This window comes from Garra rufa, chromosome 5, assembly GCF_049309525.1.
Source record: "Garra rufa chromosome 5, GarRuf1.0, whole genome shotgun sequence".
NCBI lineage: Eukaryota > Metazoa > Chordata > Actinopteri > Cypriniformes > Cyprinidae > Garra > Garra rufa.
The window spans coordinates 17,282,371-17,308,767 of record NC_133365.1 but is presented as its reverse complement, the minus strand read 5'-3'; the positions used below and the strand labels follow the sequence as shown (position 1 = coordinate 17,308,767).

Below are 26,397 nucleotides of genomic sequence, written 5' to 3'. Positions count from 1 at the left end.
TCCCACTAAACAAGTGAGCTTTATATTTCATCTGTAGCAACATCTGAAAAAAATATAGGGTATTTTCTCTGAAAATGGAGATATGTAATTAACACTGTAAAGCTTTTTTTGTAATACTTACATATCTAAACACATACAGTAAAATAAAGGCCACCTGATGAACTTTGGTGGGTAAAAGGTAAGCACATATATATCTATGGTATCCGTGTACAGTATCACCAGCACGTAACTGGTGGTTTCCACTGGTTAGGGAGAACTCAAGGACACAGCGACGTGGTGTCATGCTGACAGATGAAATAGGATTGGCTGGAGAGATGAGCTCTTATTTTAAGCACAAGGCCCAGTGTGGTCTCACTCTGCAGGGAGCAGTCTGCTATACTGAAGCCTGAGACCCCTTCAATCCAATAGGTGAGTACAATAAAGCATTTGCTTTAACAATCATTTGCATTTGTAGCTTTATTTATGTAAAAAAAAAAATATGAAAGCTATGCTTTTGTCCAGCTGCAACAATGCTAAGGATATTTTATGACCATTTGGTTCAGTGTTTGAACTTTTGATACTAATGTGTTTGAAACACAAGTTTGTTTCTTTATCCAAAATGGCTATTAATAATTAACTCTTTCCCCACCAGTGTTTTTAAAAAGTTGCCAGTCCCCATCTGCATTTTTGATATTTTTCATTAAACTTTCATGGCCCCCAGAATATTTTGTTGTATGTATATCAGAACATACTAAATATATGAACAGAGACAATAATTTAAACAAAATATATTCTAGCTTCAAGCATTCTTTTTTTTATCAACACTTGAATGAAGGTACTGTACGTTTCAAAGAAAGAGCAACATTTTGAGCAAAAAAAAAAAGCTGAGCGTGTTTTTATCAAATACTACATCTGGATCATATTCAGTACAATGATGAAAGCATAGAGGCAGTACATAGCTTCTATCAGCACCCCAAAATGTGCATATAGCGCCCCGAGTGTATAACAGTGAAAATGTGTAAACCCGAAAAATTCTGTGTTTGGTGGGGAGGCGTTGTTTCATAAATAATGGAAAATTCCGTGTTTGGCGGCAGAGTTAAAACAGTGTAAAATAATATTTGTTTTCCATTTGCAGCACACCATTTCACCCCGTGTTTATATAATGCAGACCATTACATTCTTGGAATCCACTAGAAGTGTGACCATCACACACCCACCCTGTCCCATTGTAAGCCCATCTGACTAGTCACAGGTCATGTGATCATTGTAACACATGCCAGCAGATTTTGGCCACCATTGCGTAAGACCATTTGCTGTGGATCCACTGTCAGCTGTAACACTGACAGTGTTGACCTCTTTGGCACACAGCTAAAATATTCAGATTATAAATTCCTCATAGGGACCACAAAAGACATGCTAGTTACGATGATCATAAAAAACAATATTAGTAAATAGTCTCTGCTGAAAAATTAATAGTCTATTTATATATTAAAACAACATTGATAGAAGTGCTGTGCTTATGACTAAAGGTTTTGTGTAAGATTTATAAAAATGTATGGGTAAGGTTTAGGAAACCTGACAAACTGTAACATACGTGACACACTGGCTGCACTGCATGTGACTGGGGCATGTGAAATATAAGCTGACATATAACTCTGGCATTAAGTTCAAAGCCAATGTATATTTGGATACTCCTCAGTGGAAAAATTCAATACGTATGTCAGGACACAGAGGTTGCTCACCATGTCAAACTACTGTATTAACAAGCAGAGAACCTTTGATTAAAACTCACACATTTAACAAAAACAGGACAGGTGCAGGACACTATAGTTCATTTATGTAACTAAGGATAGAAAAATAAAGTAAACTGTGAAATATTAAACCCAAAAATTGTTCATACAGTGGACTACCAGTAAAAATTTGGGACCAAAAATTAGATTTGACACTTTGACCTGACCATGTTTTGTTACATACCTTTCTATCACCGTTTTATGTTCTGACACAGTTTATCTCTTGAGTTCTTGTCATATTTAATTCCCATTTTCTAAACTATAGCAAATAAACTGTGATAATGTGAGAAATTGTGAAGGTGCCTGAATAAATTTGGTTTGACTGTAATTCATTTGTGATTATCAAGATGAATTTGCTCTGACACAGTTTAACTCTGAGGTCTTGTCATATTTTATTACCATTTTCTAAACTATAGATAAACTGTGATAATGTGAGAAATGTTGAAGGTGTCTGAATAAATTTTGGGTTGAATGTAGGGTATTCACATTCACATATAAACACTGACCAGAGCTCTGAAAAACACGTGAGCTTACCTTGCTACATGAGATGTGTGTTGATCATTACTGTTTGATGTGTGAAAATCTTGGTTGCATGTACTTTTAGTGGAAAGATGTAGTACATGTACAGTAGTTGTTACCCTAAGAAACTAAAAGAAAAGACTTTTGTTGGTAAACTCAGGATTACTATATTGAATATATGTTTTGAATATATATATAAAAAAATTTTAATGTACTATTATTGTTGTCCTCCGCCCTGAAGTTGAAGTTGGTGAGTGGCTGAGTGGTGAGGATAGCAAGCATGTTCACACGAGTGCTCTCCGGACGCAACACGGCCGTGATCATGGCCGGCCTGGGTGCAGGTACCCTGGTATCCAGCTACATCATGACTGAGTCAGGAGCCTCTGCCGGGGAGAAAAAGAAGTTGTACCCACCCAGGTGAGTCTGGAAAGTTCACTTCACTTAGTTTCCAGTTGACCTTAGAACTTAGTTTCCAGTTAACCTTGGTTTTATCTTTCCAAGTGCTGACTACCCAGACCTGCGCAAACACAACAACTGCATGGCTTCTGCCTTGACCCCTGCTATTTATGGTCAACTGAGGGACAAGCTGACCCCCAATAACTGGAGCCTTGACCAATGCATTCAAACTGGAGTGGACAACCCTGGTCATCCCTTCATCAAGACTGTGGGCATGGTGGCTGGTGATGAGGAGAGCTATGAGGTACAAAACTGGGCAAAATGTCAGTAAAAATGGCTTTAGAGAACAAAATGATCACACAATAATAAGGAATATTTCTAGTATCAAAACCACTTTCACATGCTATCAGAAAGTTCCTACTTCCCTGAAGGTGTAATTATGAGTTTGTTGCATTTAAGTGCTTTGTTGTTGAAAAGAATAGGAATTGTCGAGGACTGCCCATTCATAACTTGCCCATTTCTTGGGGAAATCTTATTAAAGTCAAAACATAGTCAGTACCCAACATGTTTTGAATAAAACGTAGGCTATTCTATTTATTGGTAACCATAGTATTCATCTTGCTGACGATTAGCCTAACATTTCGGTCAAATAAATGCTATTTTCCGTGTTCAATACATATGCAAACAATGTAGATGTTGTTGGAAAAAACAATACCATTTCGAAGTACTACCTCATTACAGCTGTTTCTCCGCCATAATGTTTATATCCCACTTTGATAAAAAACAAAACAAACAAAACTGAGCAGTCACATGATCACATTGAACACGGGAGCGACGTTGAGGTCCAAAAACCACACGTAAACCTTATAAAATCCACAAGAACAGTAAGAACACAATAAAAACAGTGATGAAAGACAACTTAAATGCCTCTCCATCACTCCCACCTACTGGAAAACTCGGGTATCAAAATTCTACATGCTTTTCTTAGATTTTTTGTCTTGTTTCCAGCCAAAATATCAAAAAATTCTTAAATCAAGAGGGAATTTCTAGACGAGTAAAAATTATTTTCTTGTTTTCAGACAAAAACAAGTCAAAATTAAGTGAGTTTTTCCTTAGAACAAGCAAAGTAATCTGCCAATGGGGTAAGAAAAAAATTGTTTAAAAAAAAACAGAAACCAATATTATTATTTTTACCCCATTGGCAGATTATTTTGCTTGTTTCAAACAACACTTAATTTTGAGTATTTTTTTCTGAAAACAAGACAATAATTTTTATTAGTACAGAAAATGTTTAGATATTTTGGCTGGAAACAAGACAAAAAATCTAAGTAAGAAAAGCATTTTTTGCAGTGTAGAATTTTGATACCCGAGTTTTCCAGTAGGTGGGAGTGATGGAGAGGCATTGAAGTTGTCTTTCATCACTGTTTTTATTGTGTTCTTACTGTTCTTGTTCATTTTATAAGGTTTATTTTATTTTGGCTGATGGAAACAAGACAAAAGTCTAATTAAGAAAAGCATTTTTGCATTTCCCACTTGCAAATATGATTTGAGTTTTTACTCTTGGCTTACGCGTAGTCCTAGACTAAAATGTAAGTCTGAGCTGTTTTACCTAAAGTTTTTAGCACTGCATATTACTAAACAAAAAGTAAGTTTTGATATATCTACAGTAGGAAATTCACAAAAAGTTATTTATGGAACATGATGACCTTTACTTAATATCCTAATGATAAAAGAAAAATCTGTCATTTGGTTGACTGGTTTTGTGGTCCAGGGTCACATATAATGAGACTGTAGATAATTCTGTAATTGTCCATGGTCAACTTTGTCAATTAGTGGCATCAAAATAAAGTATGTTGACCTAAGTGCAGTACATGCAGATGAACTTTATCACTGGCTATGTTTGTGATCCTCAGGTGTTTGCTGAAATCTTTAACCCAATCATTAAGGACAGGCACAATGGCTATGACCCTACAACCATGAAGCACCCAACAGACCTGGACAGCTCAAAGGTAAAGCTTCCTCTGGTATTTTTGGTTCTTATTCTCATTCTATCAAGAACTCATACAGGGTGAGACCTGCCTAGTTACATTGAACACTGAATGTTTCTACCAATGACCTTTGAACAGATCACCTCCGGGGTGTTTGATGAGAACTATGTGCTGTCGTCACGTGTGCGCACAGGCCGCAGTATTCGTGGGCTCAGTCTGCCACCCGCCTGCACTCGTGCTGAACGTCGTGAGGTGGAGCGTGTGGCAGTCCAGGCTCTTTCTGGTCTGAAGGACGATCTTGCAGGCAAATACTACAGCCTGACAGAGATGACTGAGCAAGAGCAGCAGCAGCTGATTGATGTAAGTACACACCAGAAAACACATTTCAGCATAAACTCATTGTCTGAATAGAGGAGGCAAACACAAATACATGGCAGTTGCATTTATCCATTATATCCAGGCTTTCAACCTTTACAGACTCTCTGCTGAGCCAGGGACACCAGATATAAAAATCTTTCTAATTAAAAATGTTAACTAACTATATTATCTTTAAATCATTTTTATATTTTACATATCTTATCTGCAGATCTCTTGCAGTACCTCCACAAACCTTGAGAGGTCTCTGTTTGAAAATCTTGGCAATATGTCATACTCACATTCACAGTAAAAGACAGGAATATTTATTATAGGAAGCAGATATTAAAACTTAAATTTAGCAAACAAAACAAAGTAAAGAGAGAATATTAGCATTATGTGTGGTCACTGAATCTGATTATACTGTTATCATTATGCTGAAAAGACCATGCATGAATTTCCATAATAATTTATATTGGTTAGTTCTAGTTTGAAGCTTTAGAGCACTGCAGTGATGACATATTTTTGTAAAATAACCTGGAAGTTGCATGTGGGATTTTCCACTGATGTTTGGATTATTGCGGAAAATAAGCTCTTCGACCAACAAAAGTTTATGATTTTTACACTTTTTCATCATTATAAACTTCAAAACTGAACATAACTTTTATGAATTGTTACGTTTACAGTTGAAGTCAAAAGTTTACATACATCTTGCAGTGATACTGATAGTTGTTCATGAGTCCCTTGTTTGTCCTGAACAGTTAAACTGCCCGCTGTTCTTCAGGAAAATCCTTCAAGTCCCACAAATTCTTCAGCATTTTTGTGTATTTAAACCCTTTCCAACAGTGACTGTATGATTTTGAGATCCATCTTTTCACACTGAGGACATCTGAGGGACTCATATGCAGCTATTACATATTTCAGATCGTTCCCTTCTTGAGCTATTAAAAGTGCGAAGCTGTTGCTTTTTGAGTTTCGATTGAGCCATTTTGCGTGCGGGCGATACATTTGCGGCTGACTGAGCCTAGGAGGCGTCCCTAGCTGTTATCAGTAAAGCATTGTTTGGTTGTCTATTTAACTGCATCAGACCAGCTGACGCTGAAGCGTTAGCGGAAGCGTTCAGCCTCCTCGCGTGAAGACCGACCAGAGTAAAGACCTGCGACTTTTCCTGCGCGACTTATCCGAGCAACGAAACCGACAACGCACTTAAGTACTCCTTTCCTTTATTTCACTCGTCTTCTGTCCTCCTCTATCATGTGTTTCCAATTCATTCCGGTGGTCTCTTCACATCGCTCCAACATCACACGCACACGTCGACGCAATCTTTCTAATCTGCGTCCTATCGACACCTCTTCCACTGAACCTTTCTCTTTCACGGTTGGACTCTGGAACTGTCAGTCAGCTGTCAACAAAGCTGACTTCATTTCAGCATTTTCTTTGCAATCTGGCCTGAGCATTCTAGGTTTGACTGAGACCTGGATTCGTCCAGAAGACTGTGCAACCCCAGCTGCTCTTTCTAATAACTTTTCCTTCTCTCACACCCCTCGTCACACTGGAAGGGGTGGGGGTACGGGACTTCTTATTTCTAACAACTGGAAATACTCAACCCATTCTCCTCTATGCAATTATAGTTCATTCGAATCTCATACAATCACTGTAACATCTCCTATCAATCTCCACATTGTGGTAATTTACCGCCCTCCTAGTCAACTTGGCATCTTCTTAGAAGAGCTGGATGGGCTGCTGTCCTCTTTTCCAGAGGATGGCAGCCCACTTCTAGTCTTTGGGGACTTCAACATTCACCTTGACAAACCCTATGCTGCTGACTTCCATTCACTTCTAGCTTCATTTGATCTACAACGCGTTATCACTACATACACTCATAAGTCTGGCAACCAACTTGATCTCATTTACACGCGAAATTGTATTTCAGACAACATTGCGGTCAAACCCCTACACATCTCTGACCACTTCTTCATTACATTTGACCTACATCTTGCTACTTGTGCACCCCCAACCCCTCTACCTGTTACTTTTAGACGAAACCTAAGCTCTCTCTCACCCTCCCACCTTTCTTCTTTAGTATCCTCCTCCCTTCCCTCTCCAACCCACTTCTCATCCCTGGACACTAATGCAGCAACTGACACCTTATGCTCCACTCTTACCTCTTGTCTAGATGATTTATGCCCTCTCTCCTCCAGGCCAGCACGAGCTGCTCCGACAACCCCTTGGTTATCTGATGTTCTTCGTGAGCATCGGTCCAAACTTAGGGCAGCCGAGAGAAAATGGCACAAATCTAAGGATCCATCTGACCTCAGTATGTATCAGTCTATGCTCTCATCTTTCTCTACCCAAGTACATACAGCCAAATCTTCATACTTCCACAACAGGATCAAAAATTCTCCGGACGCACGCAACCTTTTCAAAACATTTAATACACTGTTTTGTCCCCCTCCACCACCTCCCACAACTTCTATAACAGCTGATGACTTTGCCACATTTTTTACAGACAAAACTACATCTATCAGTAATAAGTTCTCAGCTCCACACATACAGGAACTAAAATTGACCACACTAACGGCTGGAACTCCCCTCTTCTCCTTCTGTCCTTACTCGGAGGCAGAAGTAACCAAACTTTTCCTCTCCAGCCATCTGACGACATGTCCTTTAGATCCTGTCCCCTCACACCTTCTCCAAGCAATCTCTCCTACAATCCTACCGGCGCTCACACACATCATCAACACATCTCTTCTCACAGGCACTTTCCCCAGTACATTTAAGCAGGCCCGGGTTACCCCACTGCTCAAAAAACCTACACTTAACTCTTCACTCATTGACAACTACAGACCTGTCTCTCTCCTTCCATTCATAGCAAAAACACTGGAACGGGCTGTTTTCAACCAACTATCCTTATTCCTCTCACAGAACAATCTACTGGATTCTAACCAATCAGGGTTCAGAAGCGGCCATTCAACTGAGACTGCACTACTGTCTGTCACTGAAGCCTTGCGGACGGCAAAAGCTGATTCCAAATCATCAGTACTGCTGGACCTATCTGCAGCTTTTGACACTGTGAATCACCAGATCCTCTTGTCCACCCTCTCATCTCTGGGCATCACAGGGACTTCACTTCGCTGGTTCAAATCCTACCTCTCTGGTAGGTCTTTCAGAGTGGCTTAGGGAGGGGAGATATCCAAAACTCATCAACTGGTCACTGGGGTTCCTCAGGGATCAGTTCTTGGACCTCTCCTCTTCTCCATATACACTACTTCTCTGGGCCCCATCATACAGGCACATGGCTTCTCCTACCATTGCTATGCTGATGACACACAGCTCTATCTTTCATTCAAACCAGACGATCCATTGGTAGCTGCACGGATCTCAGGTTGCCTGGCGGATATCTCTGCATGGATGAAGGAACACCATCTACAGCTCAACCTAGCAAAGACGGATCTCCTTATCTTTCCTGCCACTGCATCTTTACAACATGACTTCTCCATCCAGTTAGGTTCATCAACAATTACCCCGTCGACTTCAGCCAGAAATCTGGGTGTAATCTTTGACGACCAATTGACTTTTAAAGACCACATAGCTAAGACTGCTCGATCTTGCAGGTTTGCATTGCACAACATCAGAAAGATCAGGCCCTTCCTAACAGAGTATGCTACACAACTCCTCGTCCAGGCCCTGGTCATCTCCAGGCTGGACTACTGCAATGCTCTCTTAGCTGGTCTTCCAGCATGTACAATCAAACCTCTACAAATGATTCAGAATGCAGCAGCATGACTGGTCTTCAATGAGCCCAAAAAGGCCCATGTCACACCTCTCTTCATATCACTGCACTGGCTACCGGTTACAGCACGCATCAAATTCAAGACACTGATGCTGGCATATAGGACAGCCACCGGATCATCACCTGCCTACCTCCATTCACTACTACACATCTACACTCCTTCCAGATGTCTGAGATCCTCTAGTGAAAGACGCCTCATTGTACCACCACAGAGAGGTATTAAATCACTGTCCAGAACATTCTCGTTCAATGTCCCTGCCTGGTGGAATGATCTTCCCACCCCTATCCGGAATGCAGACTCCTTAACTGCTTTCAAGAGACTGCTGAAAACCCATCTTTTTCGACGCTATGTGACTCAATAAAAAAAAAAAAAAAAAAAAATTCTCCTCTCTTCTTGATCCTCCCTTTCTAGCCTGTTTTTCCCCTCTTTCTTGATCTTCTCCTTCTAGCCTGCACTCTTCTAACAACGCCTGTTATATGGTATTTTTGAGCACTTCCTATGTTGATCTGCCTCCTTAGGATGAATCACTTGTTGTATTCCCAATTGTAAGTCGCTTTGGATAAAAGCGTCGGCTAAATGAATAAATGTAAATGTAAATGTATTACAGAACAGTCAAACGCTTACTGATGCTTCCGAAGGAAAATGGTGCATGAAGTGTAAAATTTTGAACAGAATAAAGATGTTTACATTTTTCTTATTCTGCCTAAATATTTTTTTTTATTTACTACTGCCTTTCATAAGCTACAGAAGATACTTAAATGTTTCCCAGAAAACAAAATAAGTTCAATTTACCATGATCTTCAAATTCAAAAAGTTTACACCCCTGGTTCTTAATGCGTCATGTTTCCTTTTAAAGCATCAGTGAGTGTTTGAACCTTCTGTAGCCTAATAGTTGCATATTGCCCTCATGCCCTCAGTTGTCCTCAGTGTGAAAAGATGGATCTCAAAATCATGCAGTCATTGTTGGAAAGGGTTCAAATACACAAAAGTGCTGAAAAACCAAAGAATTTGTGGGACCTAAAGGATTTTTCTGAAGAACAGCAGGCAGTTTAACTGTTCAGGACAAACAAGGGACTCATGAACCACTATCACTAAACAAAAAAACAAAACAAAGCTGTGGATCATTCAGGTAACAATACAGTATTAAGAATCAGCTTAATACAAAATTAAATGTAATGTTTTGAACGGGGGTTATTTTTATAAATTCAACTTGAATTTTTCTTATGGACTACGTGTAAATGTTTTTTATGTGAAATATCTTATTCAGGTCAGTACTAAATAAAACATAATGTGCATTTTGTATGATCCCTCTTATTTTGGTAAAATAATTAACATTTTGCAGATTCTGCAAGGTGTATGTAAACTTTTGACTTCAACTATAAATACAAATGGCTGAAGTAAAGAGGTAAATGTAAGCTATAAATGAAGTACACCACAGTGTAATAATGTTTTCACTTTTGAAGCTGGTCATCCAGCATAAATTTTACATTTGCTGGTTTAGCTACTTTTAGGAACACTATCCCAGTATCCAAAACACAACACATGTTTGTCTTTTCATCAGGGGCATTGCATATTGTAGTTCTCTAACAAACCTCACTGCTCTTGTCTTGATGGCCTACCAAAGGAGCATTTTCTCTTTGATAAGCCAGTGTCTCCTCTCCTCGTCGCATCTGGTATGGCTAGAGATTGGCCAGATGCTCGTGGGATTTGGTAAGACTGAAAAACTACTGACCTGTTGTTAGAGCATAGAACTACATCCCTATATCACATCCTTTAGTCACCCATAAACTGGCTCAGATATTCTCACCTAAATGTCTGTATGAAAATCCTTTCTTTTTCTCAGCTATACTCCAATTCCAGAGAGGCAGTTTATACATAATAATGACAGTCTGAGTCTGAATAATTTGGAAAGATATTATATCAGGAGATATTTTACTACACTGAACCAGTTCAGACTTCCCTTTCTTTTTCTTTTCTTGCCTGAAAATTCCAGGACCACTTCTTGTTTGACAAGCCCGTATCACCCTTGCTGACTTGTGCAGGAATGGCGCGGGATTGGCCCGATGCCAGAGGCATCTGGTATGGTGCATGAGGCTTGCATCACCAGAGGGTGCTTATAGAGAGCATGTGCTTGTAACGTGTGTGTTACATAATGTATGACCCTGACAGAGGTCTTAATGAGTGTCTATTTTACCCTATAATGACTGCTATACATGGAATCAAAAGCTTGCTTGTGACTTTTATGGTTGCGATCAATTTTAGCAGAGTTTCTTAAATGTATTTTACCCATGATTTGTCCTCTTGTCCAGGCACAACAATGAAAAAACATTTTTGATCTGGATCAATGAGGAGGATCACACCCGTGTCATTTCCATGGAAAAGGGTGGGAACATGAAGAGGGTGTTTGAGAGGTTCTGCAGAGGACTGAAAGAGGTATCATTGTGAAAGCATTTAACACAAAATTGTATATTGTCTGTAAATGAAATTTAAACAGGTCAGTTTATGATGTTTGTTTCTCACAGGTGGAGAGGCTGATTCAGGAGAGAGGCTGGGAGTTTATGTGGAATGAACACTTGGGCTACATCCTGACCTGCCCCTCTAACCTCGGCACCGGGCTGAGAGCTGGAGTCCACGTCCGTCTGCCCCTCCTAAGCAAGGTGCGAAAACATCTTACATAGTTCAGTTTATTCTGATCTGACAAGGTCATGGGTTGAATTCCCATCAAAAATGATTAAATGAAATGTAAATGTGCTGAGAATTTGTTAAATAATTTACAATTACATTCCTCTACTAAGAATTTTTTTACTTTGTATATCCTTTTAAACAGGATTCACGCTTCAATAAAATTTTGGATAATCTCAGGCTACAAAAACGTGGCACAGGAGGTGTGGATACAGCGGCTGTGGGTGACACTTTTGACATTTCCAACCTTGACCGTCTAGGCAAATCTGAGGTAAACAGCTCCCTTTTTATAGTGTCTTAAGCCCTGCAAGTGCTTTAAATTGAATAGAAATAGCAAATTCTGTAAAATAGGAAGTCGACATACTCCAAGAGATTATGTATGATGTTTTAACACGGAATAATGCAAATTATAGTTGTCCTTTTTAATATGTCTGTAAAAAGTATCCACCTTTTTCCTTCCGTAAAAATGGGTGCGGCCATTTGTAAATTCTATGGGTGAGGCTTTGTCCTTGTCCAGCTATTTTTAGCTGTACAAAACAGCTTGTTTTGCTGCTTGATATTGCAAAATGGTATGTCTTTCCAATATTATTTTAATGTATTATCTAAATTATGAGCACACTGGTTTGTAGTGAAAACAGTTTTAACATTTACTGCATGTTGTTATTCTTCTAGTTATTTCCATATTTCTCGTTTAATGAACCAGAAGTCTCACCCGTAGGCTTACTTACGCGTTGAGGAAAAAGGTGAATACATTTGATTTAATCCAGTTTTATTTGACATTGCCTTCCAGGTTGAGCTCGTTCAGTGTGTGATTGATGGCGTCAACTACCTGATTGACTGTGAAAAGAAACTTGAGAAGGGCCAGGAAATTACCGTCCCTTCACCAGTAGCCCAATTCAGGAAATAATGGCATCCTACAAGAGGACCTGAGAGCTAGGCAGCTGAGAGACCTGTAACCTGTTATCCCTGACATATGCGGGTCTTACTATGGAACTCAACTGAATAAACCATTCATATTTTAATTCTGTCCTGTGGAATCTTTTGAACTAAGGCTGGAATACACTACATGATTAAACCCAAAATGTTGGCCCTGATTTGCATTTTGGAGAAGTCGACACCGCACTCGCAGAAGAAAAGTATTCAAAACTTCTAGAAAGTCTGACAGTTGTTGATATAGTGTATGATAACTAGTGTTACTCTGTCTCATTATTTGTCCTCATGCACACACTGATAAATACAGTGACAAATTCAGTGTAATCAGACAAATGATCATATTACTATGTGGCATAGATTTAATAATTTCCGTTCAACTATGAGGCCCAAGCCACCCAACTATGGACAAATGTCTTTTTTGAAGGTAAATGGTGTGTAGATCATTTTTAGGCTATAATTCACAATAAAGTATTGTTTGTAATCTAAGAACTGCTACCAAATGTAAATCTAAATTATTTTTAGAGAAACATTCGAGCTGTTCTTTTATGAGCCTAAAAGACAAAGCGTTATGAGCTGCTATTAAAGAAATCCAGTGGCAGTCTGTCAGAAAAGGCAATGGTGGCTGAGCCTGCTAAAAACGTTTAAAGTGAACTATAATTGATAAAGTTAACTCTTGTGTTAATCTATTTAACTACTAATGCAAGTAACTCAGATACATGTAATATAAAATAATTGCGCGAATTAAAATTTGTGTGTTGCGTCATTTGAATATTATTAAATGTTAAATAATATTTGTATTTATTTATTTATTTATTTTTATAATTACAAATTATTATTTTGTATTCACATATATTCAAATGTACGCAATATAAATAAATTAAAATTTCAACTGGCACGTTTCCGCATTAACAAGCCAATCAGCTTTCAGTCTTGTCATGCGTCATCAAACCTGCTAGTAAACTGCATTTGAAGAAACAATTTTTTATTAATCTCAAAACAACTGAGACCAAACGGCCTCATATAAATGTGTCTTAAAGAAGGAGAAGAAAATGGAGGTCCTGTGCACACAAGTGAGTGGCTGTTAGATGGATTTGACTTTTCATTCATGTATACAGTAAATGTTATAACAATCTGGCGCTGCCAGATATGTTCCGTCGATATGTTTTCCGTTGATATTTTAATATAGGGGACAATGAGAAATGATATGAGAACACATAAAAACGTGCTGCAAACTTTATTGGTTTAATTAATATTAATTTACAAATCAGACACACAGCCTTGTCAAAAGAATCCCTAACGTACTGCCTGAAGTAATCCACACAAAGTAGGCCTAGGCTAGAAACGATTAAATGAATAGGCCTACCGCTGTATTGCCCTTGTAATATTCGAGCTATTTTAAAATGTCAAAATTTTAAATGTTTAAATTTAGTTTAAATGAGGTATTTTTTTTAATTTCAGAATAACCTTCATATTAAAACTCCATGCATATACTAGACTCCAGCAACTAGTTGATTTATTCCTAAAGAATAGGTAGCATCCACTGATCTATATAATGACTGGATTGCTCATTGCGTTCTAAACTGCCGTTAGGCAGTGAAGCCACCGGAAGTGTTCGATCCGCCATCTTACTATTCCCTACCTGCAGAGAGCGCCATTGAGTCACATGTAAACTGCTGACCTAAAATCACCCGATTTGAAGCGTATCTTTCACACAGCATTAGTTTTTAGCATATGTGTATGTAAATTAATTTTTACTTAAGATGTTTTCTGGAATGTTTATGGTCTTTTCGGGCTGGATAAGTGATATATTGAAATCGTTTTGGTGGGCGTGTCAGCTGCGTACTTGCAGAAACAGGTAACTGATCCAACACTAAATATATTTCTTTATGTACCTAATTATACAGGAAATAATACACAGTACCTTATATCTGGTATTAGTATCTGAAATTGATTCGATTATACAGTAAATAATACAATACAAGTCTCTGTTACTACATTGCTCGTTATATTGAAATTCAAATCTTTGAAATAAAGCTTATGTCTTTAAGTCCGTACCATTTGTAGTCAGCGGTGTTCTCCGAGTCATGGTGTGTATTTTTAATGTACCTGATTGAGCAACATCTATTTCAGACTCTTCAGATCAGCAAATTCTGTAATGATTTACTAACATTACCGTTTCCATCTGAGTAAAATGCTGTGTATGTTGAATTAATTATTAATTTAACGAACAAATCATTACCTGCTTCAAAATGAATAACGTTACTGTTAAATATTGTTGAAATATGCAGTTAGTCTACTGTACGAATATAAACAACAAAATGACATAAACCGTGAATAACTGTACTGAGATCGTATGATGTTTGTTTATCTGATGTAACTTACGCGACTGTAATGTAGGCTATGAACGTACATTTTTAATAAGCAGAGGGAATTCCCAACATTAACCGTTTACATGCTTAGGACGTTTGCATTGTGAAAATGTACAGTGAGACTTCAGGTATAAAAACACTGACTTGCAATGTGATGTTTTCTCAATAAAATCGTATAGTTTCCTATTCATTCAATGGAACGTAATGCGAATACTAGGGAATACTAATATGGCGGCGCGGTGGCTTCACTTTTATGACGTCATGAGCAATCCAGTTCTCTATTATAGATCAGTGGTAGCATCTAGTGCACAAAACATTCCCTCTAGTTCACCAGCAGATGGCGATATGTTAACATGTGATGAAAACAATCCCAATTCGACAGAAGGCAAACACCTTAAAATGTTTTCTATAATAACATTTATTGTTGTAATATGTAGAATATTATGACCCAGATTTGACTTAATATACAGATTATTATTCACTGTGATAATTTACTCTCAAAATATTTTTTAAAATTATATTTTATTTTTAAGAATGAATAAAATGAACTCATTCTTTTTTACAAACATATTTAAAAAATAATAATAAAATAAACACAACAGACAAACATAAATGTCTTAAAAAATATTAAACTCACATGTAAATACTTACATATTACACCTAGAATGGGATGAATAATTCTGCTTTTCTATTGCGTAGCTCTATTTCAATTCAGCCAGGCCGTTTTGAGATTATGGCATGCAGCCTGTCCCGTCTGAGACGGGGAAAATCCTCCTGCTGGTCACGGATGTGTGCTCCGGGTGGATAAAGATGGCATCCCGCTGATGTCTGTGACCTTCATGGTGGCTTACTCCTCTGCCAGCCACTGATTTCTGATTTAGTGCTGCTCTTGTCAGGGGCTGTGAGGTGCTTTCCATGCACTGACAGAGCAACTCAAGGGCAAGTGTAGACAGGTTGGGTGAATAAAGAGCACATATAGTAAAGCAAGGAATGGCTTATGTGCATTAGAGGTGCATTGTTTATCTCTCTGTCTTCATGCTTTTTTGTGTAAGATTTTGGCATCATTTTTGTATTTTGATTACCAAAATCAGATACATGGCCAAAGTGGACATACACATGCATCCATCATTTCATTCATAACTCAGATTTCCTCATCATTGTGCATATATCAGTGATTCATTAGCATATACTCATATCCATGGGACCATGTTCTAAAAAATGAAGAATAAGGAGAACGTCTTCAGTGGCCCTAAGGGCCGACTATTAACTGAAAGTAGATTTTTCAACGAACAGTTTTGACAAAATCTCATTCATTCCATTTAAAGAATCTCCTAATTGTCATTATATTTGGTTTTAATCATGAGACACTTGTGCGTTTTGCTTAAAGTGATGAAATACACCAGTGAACAGAGCATGCGTTCGCAGGGGGATCAGAGAGGCAGAGGGTCTCTCAGAGCAGATGCTAAAACTGATGATGATGGATGTCTACATGGAGACTGTTGAATGATCAGGGGAGGATTGTGTAGATTCTACATTTTCCATTGTTTCATGAAATCTTATATGCAAATTTACAGGGACAATTAGTCTCACATCAATGCAGGGCGACACTCTGAGAGTGGAAATTTTGCTGTTTACCAAGATGTTTAGATGCGTAGGCTAGCATATGTTTTATACTATATGTTTGTAGGCATGACAGTAATTATTTGATATCTGGTTACATTTGTCCAGGTCTGTCTGGGTCTTTTGTCAATTGATGAAGGCCATTGCTAAAGTGACAGTAGATGTTTCTTCTCACAGTTGTAAGGAATCTTTGCTAAATAGGAGACAGTCTGGCTATTGTATCGGAGGAAAGATCAAGCAGATGTTTGTGGGCTGTTCTGCCTCCCCAGTGGTAACGGTTTCAAACCGCACACAGAGATCAGGAGAAAAAAAAACATGACACACTAATTGGTTACAATTTTGCTATAGATATTTGTCTGCAAGGGGTTACAAGCAGATAAGCTTACATCCCTATGGACTTACTGCAAGTGGAATTTATGAATGCAGTAGAAATGTGCATTATCATAAGCAATCTCTTTACAATGGGTTGTGAGATATACTGTAGCTGTAATTATGTTGGTGTGTTTAACTGTTATAGAGGTAAAGCCAAGGGGTATACGATCATGAGTAATGTGTCTGATATTTCCCCAAAACTTTAAGGACAAATTTTATTGTTATTATCTGAAATTAATGTTTTTTTGTTTGTTTTTTTGTCCAACTAATGATCCAGGGTAGATGTCCACGAGTATGTACATTTTCCCCAGAGATGTAAAATCTTTATCTGGTTCCATAGAAGAATATTATTATCCTAAAAATTATTATTATTTTTTTTTTAAAAGTGTTGTTTTCTCATCTTCATGTCGTTCCAAACCTGTATAACGTTCTTCGGTTCTTCAGTTTGAAATGACGTGTTTTTATTTTTAGGTGAATTATCCCTTTAATTTCTATAATAGTGAATTTTTAAGTTATATTATTGTGTTTTTTTTATCTTAACTAAAATCAAGCATGTGTGTCAATCTAAACCATTACATTTTAAAATATATATAAAAACATTTTGCACACACTTTTCAGTGTTGTGAGAATATATCAGAAGTTCTGTAAAAATATTTTTTTTTTGACTAACCAAATAACCATGATTATCCTTGATTGGGAAGAAAAATACAAAAATTTAAAACAAACATCAGGATTTCTTATATATGTATGTTTATATTATGATAATTTTGTTTACTTGTTTTTGTTTACTTAATGTCAGGGGGAAAATATTTATTCCCATTGACAACCGAAATATCAAGTAATTCTTTAGAGATAGTGTAAAATTCCTTTAGGTTTAAATCTGGACAAGCTTTTCCTAAAGTGCAGCATTGTTGAGTGCCCCTATTGAGCAAAGCATTTTCTCCCAGATGTTGCTTTAGAAAAAAAGTGTCTGCTAAATTATAAGATCACTTCAGACAAACATTTGTTTGGATATCCATCCATAACCTTAAAATATGTGAACAGTTTTTCATTTTGAGATATATATTTTTTGTTTCTGTCTCATTCATCTTTAAAACTTTGCATTTAAAGTCCTCCTTGTATCATTTGGCAATATCCATTTACTTGCTACATTTCAAAAATCCTCTGGACTTATATAGAGATCACATACCATGCTGAAATTCTTAAAATTATTTTATTCACCCACTTACATAAACCTTCCCAATTCTGTTGAATTTGGTAAGATAAACATTTACAAAAAAACATATTTCAGTAATAAGCACAGACAATAAGTTAAAACATATCACAAACATACCAGCAGATAACAAGATTTTTTTTCTTATCTACACAAACACTCAAGTTCATTTTGATTTATGTAAACAACTTCCTGTCGATCCCGTCTGAAATATTACATGCATCTGAATCGGATTATTTGGAAATTGGCTCTTAATCCAACGCGTTCTGTACCTGAAGAAATCACTCCAACATGTAGTACGTGCCTTAAAACAATCTGTACATGCACACATGTGGTCCTTATTAACGTGTCCTTTTACATTTAGTTTAGTTAAAAATAATATCACCGATCAGCGAAATAAATAGATATGCTTGCAATTGTTTCTTCATATATGAATGAAGAGTCAAATAAATACTCATAAATAAATAAATAAATAACTCGCCGTCATTAAAATCAATAGCTATGAAAACAAAATAAACAAACATGAACGAATCCAACACATAAATAAATTACATACATTTCAAGCATTGAAACTATCACTAGAGTCTACATCTGCTGTATATAAGCATTGTCTGGGGTTTGTTGGGATTCCATCATCCAGTAAGGCTGCCAATTTGTAATTTCACAGTTATAACCTCATATCCTGAGTGCTCCGTGACTGTTTTTCAGGAATACTTGGGGCTTGCAGTGACAGAAAAGACGTCTCGGATACTCAAATTAGGTGAAACTCATCGAAACGGTGTGCTCAAGTGCTTTACGGCGCAGGGAAGCGATACTAGTCCCTCTCCACATGTCACTGTCCGGGGAGCTACACAGCTGAGGTGAGCCGCTCACATTCGTTGGACCCGAGAGGGAAGCGGGCACCATCCCTGGAAATGTGGGTTGATACAGATGCGACTGAAGACCGGAACCGTTTGACGATAAGCTGCTGGAAAGGCCCATGGAGTTTGGTGGGGGACCGGCTCCGAGACTGCACTGTGACAGGGACTGTGCCATCGCCTGCTGTCTGCCCAGGCCAGGCGGTATCTGCAGCTGCGAGACTCCAGGCATCCCAGCCGTGGCCCAGCGCGTGTCGTTGGCATGAAAAGAGCAGAGACTGTCGCCCATCGCGGCTGCAGACGAAAACTGGGGCAAACCGTGTGTTGGCAGCAAAGTGCCCGGCGCCCGGAAAACGTTGGTTGTCTTCTTGCGCTTCTTCCATTTTGCACGTCGATTCTGGAACCATACCTGCAAATAAAAACAAGAACAAACACTTAGAAAATCACACATTTCGTTGGTGAGTATAAATTATAGTTATACAGTCTATATTTGCAACTTTATTTATTTAAATATTTAGCTATACTAAACTGCAAATAACAATATTTCTTTTTAAGTGTTTAAATAAATAAAATTAATCTAATAAATTAAAACATAAGATATATAATAGATATGTAATAGATTACCGCACAATTTCTTGCAATGCGTTTTCCGCGATAAAGGGGAAAACTTTATTTAAATGCAGTACTGAGCCATTGTAAATGATAGCATGGTTCTTCATGAATGCTGAGTTTTATAAACATGCACCCTATGAATCATCTGCTTGTTTTTTTTTGTTGACGCTATGTAACATTTTAAAAATTAGGCTACTGTCTTCACGGACAACTAACCATGCTTTAAATATGTTGGAATAATTCAAAGAAATAAAAACAGACAGACAAAGCAATTCTATAATGTTTTGCAGGCAGCCGGCGATGAAGTCGTTATAGCTGATGGCACATTCTAGGAGACAAATAATTTGATGGCCTCAGTAATTCATCATGGAACCATAATCAATTCTTGGTGAAAATAAACTCACAGGCAGCAAAAATAAATATTACCCATTTCTATTTTGTGCTTAGTTCATACGAATTATTATTGTCATGTCCGGTTATTGACGCCTTAGTATTATTGTTTACTAATTTGCGTCTATTTTATATTACTGTTAATGACAATTCGTATTTAGTTATAGAATACGTTCTGTCTGATAGAGCAAAAATTCTGTTGACGCTTAAGTCATGTTTCTTTGAAGAAAAAATGAGCACATATAGCTACTATTTTTTTTCTCTTTTGAATTTTTAAGTAGTATTTTTGCACATTCAGTATTGCAAATCTTTTTACATTTTAATAGGCTAAGCGCGGCGGGCAGCATTGATATTTATATTTTAGATTTGACATTGTTTTGAGAGAATATGGAATACATACTAGGCTATCACGCGATTTTTGCAAACAACGGTTACGGATCTTTAGAGAGAGAAAAAAAATTGTTACTTTCATCATATCATTTTGTTCAGTTTGTTCTAAACTGTGTTAATCACCAGCTAGAAAAAGCTCCGTTACGATTTCAAAGATAAGCAGGTCCACTCTCAGTCTCACCTGAACCCGTGACTCCGTTAAACCAATCCGTAATGCAAGTTCCTCTCTCATGAAGATATCAGGATAGTGGGTTTTAGCAAAGCTCCTTTCCAATTCGTTGAGCTGCGCTGGAGTAAAGCGGGTCCTGTGGCGTTTCTGTTTCTGTTGGTTTTGCTGGGCACTCGACTGATTATTCGAGTTTTGCTGTTGCTGTTTTTCTTGGTCTTTGGCGTTGACCTGCTGCATTCCATTAGGATTGGATCCACCATTACTTATGTCTTCCCCGGGGAGCAGAGTGGTCCCTTCAACAGTTTCTGTAGCCGAAGTAAGATCGCCGGGGTGTCCAGATTCAGAGCCCCCTAGTCTGCACTTCAATGCCTCACGGTGTCCGAGAAGCTCGGCTGCAGCATCCTTCATCCCTGTGGACCAAGTAAACAATTTAGCATTCTCTCCCAATGGCAAGAACATGCTGTAATTATTAACATTAAAGACAGAAAGAACAAAATGCATTCGAACATTTATAAACGTATTGACATATTTGTTGCACAAACTTAAAATTATAAAAACAGTATCGCAATCCATCAACTCAAGTTGATGGAGGAAAATGTGTAATTAATTTATCTGATAATTAACAAACATTGCAAGTAAAATGAGAACAGATTGAGATATCAATTTTGTCGTCACATTAGATAACCAGTTTGAAAGACTGAAAAATACTCTAGCTTACAGTGGAGCTGAAGACCGGAGTTTGGTGGCGATAACTCACCGAGGCGAGTATCCAAGAGGTCGGCATGAGAAAGCATTGCGCACTGCTGGAGTCACAACTGCTTCCCAAACTACTCTACAACTTTTAACCCTTTTAAAAAGCGCATAGGGCTCAAATGAAGGAAAGTCGTCAGTGCGTTTAAAAAGGCGGTTCCATGTATTATACTGTTCTTTAGAGAGATTGGGAGGCGCTTAATAGTTGGATGAGCCCGTGAGCTTCCACAAAAGGGAGCCAATCAGAATTGAGGGCTGAAAATGTCAGACAACCAACCACTAAAATCCACAAACCGGCTTCATCTGCAGTTGCTCTCGTTCGTTTCAAATCTGATTTATTGCGTCGCCCCCTTATTAGCTATACATTTTAAATGACTTCATAATCATGGCAAATAACCAGTGAATAATAAATAACCAGTGAATAATAAATCTTTCTGTACTGGTAAAAAGAGGCTTCGCAAAAGGTGGGAAAATCTAGTCTTTGGGATGCAGTATTTAAATACATGGAATAAGAGGCACTTTTTGTAAATTCCCTATATTTGGTTGTAGCCCAACTTTTCGAGGCCCTTTGCGAATCGAACGCAGAACGCTGGTTATATTTGCTTGTTTTCTTGTGAAGAGAATGGGTGCTATGGGTTCTGTGAGCTTGTTTTATTAGCCTACCTTCATGTGAGTTACAGCTTTATTTGAGTGGAATCCATCTATCAAAAACGATGAATTCTTTGAGGCAGCTAACAACACATCCAAGGTACATTTCCAACTAGTCATTTTCAAGACCATTAAGCATTTGAAGTAATTAGTGCCAAATCTATGAGCTTTCATCTCAATTATTACAGTGAAATCTGAATAATGCATGGTGATTTAACTGTGTTTAGATATATTGCGAGAAGGCGTTACAAATCATGTTTGAAGAATTCTAATTTATTTCGGTAAAGGCTTGAGGTGAAGCAGTGAAACAGGCTACTGGTGCGTACTGATGCCTCAGTTGTATCGATGTTTCATCAGCGCTGACGCAAGTAATTTGATTTATTTAATTCAAACTCGCTGACATACATTGCCTAATTTAATCCATTCAGCGAAAGCACATTCGCCAGGCTGTCAAGTTTTCAGCGTATTTTTGTGTAATCAATCAGTGCTCCCTTCGTTTTGTGGCATGAATGTGCACGGGCAAGGACTACTGAGAGTAATTAAGAAACACAAAGGATGTGGGAATCTCGAATATCACTAAAGACCCTACAAATGCCATCATATTTCTCTTCTGAGCTTTTAATCGGCATTGAGAAGCTCTGTATCTTCACAACAGCTACTTTGGGGTCGTCGCGTACTTTTCTGATTGCTTGAATCCAGCTAAATATCAAAACAAGAGATGGGTCTAAACATCCGTTCAGATTAATGCATTATTTTAGACAATAAATAATCTACATAATCACGGCGGTGGAGGACATGCGTTTTTTTATATATATGAATAAATATATAAATTCTGAGACATAATATCATGAGGAAAAAATAGATTTGTCTATTATTATTATTACTATTATTATTAACCCTATAATTATAGTGTACGCATTCTTTATTGGACCTGCAAGTTGGTGATCGACTCAATTATAATGCAATTATATCTCTGCTCCAAGGTTCAAATGGTTTCTTATTTGAAGGATTGTCGTTTACAATTTACTGCAATTAGAGAAGCAATAATATAAGTATTATAAATATTAATATTGGCTATAATTGTTGCAGTTTTCATATATAAAATGTAAACATGATTTCGAATGTGCTTTAACATGCTTTGCTTCTGGAGGTTATTTTATTATTTTCGTAGTACAGTTTCTGTTGATACTTACCGATCCCATCCATGATGAATTCTTATTTATTTTGTGTAAGTGACATTGCGGTTTGACATAGGTTGTATAATAGGTCCAAAGGGCTCACCATATACCGTGAAATAAGTGAATTGGAAAGTAACACAACGGCTCCTCCATTCAAGCAGACGCGACCCCCGTCGCATCTCATACTGTGATTAGACTCGGTGCCCTCCATGTGGACCCGATTTCAACGTGAGTAATCTGGGGAGAATACAATTATGGCCCTAAATAAAATAATCAGCATTGGACGGCGATTACCGTAATGAAATGGAGCTTTGGTGTGTCACGGAGTGGCTGGCCTCCATTACAGTTCGTAATGAGACTTTTGGGGGTAAGCACGACACTCATCTAAACATGAAAATGTGTTTACTTCGATGTCCACGTTTGCACTAAAACTTTGTTCTCGAAGTCCAAATGCAAGGTTTAGTACTGTTTTACTGATACAGCTCTGGGCCTTATAATATATGCAAGAAGCATAGTCAGATTTACTCTGACACCAAACTTAAACTGTAGAACAGCAATATAAACAATAAAATGTTTTTTAAATTAAATACAATTTTAAAAATCACATTTTGTAATTTTTTAAAATAAGCATGGAACTGAACTCAGTTTAATTTTTTAACAAGTAAAGGAATAGGGTAGTAACTAATATCTAAGACAATACATATAGGCCTACTGATATTATTCATTTAAGAAAGGCCTTAAGTGGCTTGCGAGAAGGGAGGACTTGGGTCAGTGGTCACTCTGAGTTTGCCCAAATTGGGAACATGTGCTAGTAATTATTAAATTCCAGCATAATCACACTGCTAATGCAATTTAATGCATCAGCAAATTAATACTGAAAATAATTAGTTTCACTGACCTTGTACATTGCAAGACGAGAGTGAAACAGTAATGCTTAAATGAGCCAAACCACACCCCTTCCATACAAAACCCGATGTGAATGTGTCTTATAATTTTCATAAAGCAATACAAGTAGATATATTAGGCTATAAGTAATATATCTCTCAAAACAGTGATGTTTATAATGTATCAGTATTGGAGAAAAGTGCAAGTGAATCTGCGAAGAGTAAAAACTATTGTTAAATATATTCGTAAACTGATGTGTTTACATTACATTCACCAGAAGCTTTACCCATGCTTATTTGAACTGAATTAAAGCTACTCGTTTTATCAGTTATGCCAAAAGCTTAGGATTCGAACTACAGTGTTGCGCCTGAAAGTTAAAAAAACACCTCACACTGTGTATGATAAATCATAAAGGCTACTATTTGACTCATATACTGATGATACAAATCCAGCAATTTGCGACCCAGCTGCAAGCCCATTATCTACAGACCGAGGCGGTTCAGCTCCTTTCTGCTCATTCCACTAATCTCCTGTCTCCACTCCATTTATTTGCCACTTCTCTGCTGCTTGTCCACAAAATACAACTCTAGCGCCTCCAAGATTAATTGATCGTCAATTTAGCTCTAATTCGGACCAAGTCAGGTGGTAAATGGTCTACTTTTACTTGATTGTAACTGAAATGTGTGCAGGTTACTCTGATAAATTTTGATTATTTATCAATTACCCACAAACGAGATACATCTATTGAATAAATTGCAGGTTGATTTTTCTAATAGCGTTTGTAGATATCACTATTGATAATGATTCCGCACTAATAGTTTCCTTCCGGATTTGCTTGCTAACTTGTCGGAATGACAGCACAAAATTCATTTTTCATGGAATCAGCAGTGCGCGTGGGCAAGCTGCCATTAGTCAGGTGCATTATGGGGCAGATCTTCAGTAATGTGTGTTCTTTGCTCAGAAAGCCTGACATACTTTGTCACACTTTGTGTCAGTTACAAATAATTTCAGTCGTCATTGTTAGCATATACGAAGCTGAACTCGCCAAACGAATATCTCATGCTGATTTATTGCAGCTTTGAGAAACGCCGAAGGAGTTGCCCCAGCGGAGGCATTTTATTTTATTTTTATACAAAAGGATTTGTCGCTTTTTAATTCAAAGTACACTTTTTTGCTGGCACAAAAGCCATATGAATATGATGTAGGCCAAATCAGTTTCACACAACCAATTATTTGGCTTAATTCTGGTATTTTGTGAAATGTAAATGAATATTAATTAAATAAATCAATCCATATATTTTTTAGAAGTCTAAATGCATCACTCCCGTTCTAAAAGTAAAAGATCTCCTCTGTAACCAAAACTAGTCATAGATTTTCCATTGAGTCACCAATATTATTTCGATTGAATACTTATTTGAATATTGAAAACTGTACATAATCTTTACAAAGTAGATATTATCTTTTATCAAACCAATATTGGCCTATTTGTTGGCCTGTGGGACATCTTGCAGCAACCTGTAGCAAAGCTCATCTGGGGCTCATTTTCAATTTTTGTGTAATCAAAATAAAATCGATATTGCATCTGCGCACATCACGGAGGAAAACTAACAACGCCACTTGTAAATGCTCGAAATGCGCTTAGCAATACTTTCATTTCGCCATACCACTCTCTCACCCCATTTGTTCTTCAATAAGAACATATTCATTTGTATCCATATAACTGCACCGAGACATACAGAAATGATTTGCCAAGTAATTGCCTAGCACGACGTTATTTTATCTGAAGGTAGTATAAATGAATTTGGACCACACAACCAGAGCGCTGCGCTGATTTAAAAGGCCATAACTGGAATTTTTTCTTCAGCATTAAAATGCAAAGAAAGAAAAACGACTAAGATGAAGTCTTCTGAGATCGTAAATCGCTTGTTTTGGAAGTGGTTACTTGACATGAAGTAGGCCTAACAGACACAGCTACAGGTATGTTTACTACTAAATTTTAAAGGCTACAGTAAATGTGCGCAAAGAAGAATGTCGCATCTATTGATAGCATTTTAATTGCCACCTTATAATCCCTCCATGTCCTTCTTTTTTCTCATGACCCCTGATTATTAGTATTTTCCTTGTTTTCCAAACTAATAAGTGCCACCATCAAGCACTTGGAGGCTCCCGGAGGCTGCAGACATGCTGCTCGGTGTAATTGATATTGAACGAGCCGGTGGTAGGCGCGAACTGTTGGCGCTGCTGGATAATTTGCAGTTTAATCAGCGATTGTAATGAGAGTCGCTGATTAGGGGCCGTTTGAAAATAAAAGAGAGTTACAAGGAACGTCTGTCAGGGTCCGAAGATAATTCAGAAGTAATTGTCGTGATTAGGGAAAACTGGATGAGTGGCTTATTCTAGCGCACGAAACAACCAGGGGGTGGCGAGATTTCATACGACCAAGACTTATATAAATAAAATAAATATAGGACAGCGCGCAAACATACACCTTAGTAATAGTTAAAAAGAG

The 26,397-nt window shown here is 37.6% G+C and overlaps 2 protein-coding genes across 3 annotated transcripts; one reads left to right on the top strand and one right to left on the bottom strand.

The window, feature by feature from the left end:
- The first annotated feature begins 36 nt into the window (after nt 1-36).
- On the top strand, nt 37-12,524 carry ckmt2b (creatine kinase, mitochondrial 2b (sarcomeric)). 2 transcript variants are annotated; one of them, XM_073841205.1, is made up of 10 exons: nt 37-408; nt 2,530-2,705; nt 2,790-2,988; nt 4,598-4,693; nt 4,811-5,032; nt 10,814-10,899; nt 11,130-11,253; nt 11,343-11,477; nt 11,648-11,773; nt 12,293-12,524. In XM_073841205.1, the coding sequence occupies exons 2-10, from the start codon at nt 2,569-2,571 to the stop codon at nt 12,407-12,409; spliced, it is 1,242 nt and encodes a 413-aa protein (XP_073697306.1). In that variant the 5' UTR covers nt 37-408; nt 2,530-2,568; the 3' UTR covers nt 12,410-12,524. The 2 variants fall into 2 exon arrangements, with proteins under 2 accessions (XP_073697306.1, XP_073697305.1); XM_073841204.1 differs by lacking the exon at nt 10,814-10,899 and adding an exon at nt 10,445-10,530 and having other exon boundaries at nt 51-408.
- Nucleotides 12,525-18,022: 5,498 nt separating this feature from the next.
- On the bottom strand, nt 18,023-21,266 carry otpb (orthopedia homeobox b). Its single transcript, XM_073841207.1, has 3 exons — nt 21,146-21,266; nt 20,440-20,837; nt 18,023-19,275 (listed from the first exon to the last, which is right to left on the bottom strand). The coding sequence occupies exons 1-3, from the start codon at nt 21,219-21,221 to the stop codon at nt 18,766-18,768; spliced, it is 984 nt and encodes a 327-aa protein (XP_073697308.1). The 5' UTR covers nt 21,222-21,266; the 3' UTR covers nt 18,023-18,765.
- Between the last annotated feature and the right edge of the window lie 5,131 nt (nt 21,267-26,397).

Bases quoted from the DNA above. Each gene is read 5' to 3' on its own strand.
- ckmt2b (XM_073841205.1), top strand. From the start codon at position 2,569: ATGTTCACACGAGTGCTCTCCGGACGCAACACGGCCGTGATCATGGCC. The intron at 4,694-4,810 runs GTAAAGCTTCCT...ACCTTTGAACAG, and splicing joins CAGACCTGGACAGCTCAAAG to ATCACCTCCGGGGTGTTTGA. The intron at 11,254-11,342 runs GTATCATTGTGA...TGTTTCTCACAG, and splicing joins TCTGCAGAGGACTGAAAGAG to GTGGAGAGGCTGATTCAGGA.
- otpb (XM_073841207.1), bottom strand. From the start codon at position 21,221: ATGCTTTCTCATGCCGACCTCTTGGATACTCGCCTCGGTGAGTTATCG. The intron at 20,838-21,145 runs GTAAGCTAGAGT...CTTGGTCCACAG, and splicing joins CTCCGGTCTTCAGCTCCACT to GGATGAAGGATGCTGCAGCC. The intron at 19,276-20,439 runs GTGAGACTGAGA...TTTTATTTGCAG, and splicing joins TAACGGAGTCACGGGTTCAG to GTATGGTTCCAGAATCGACG.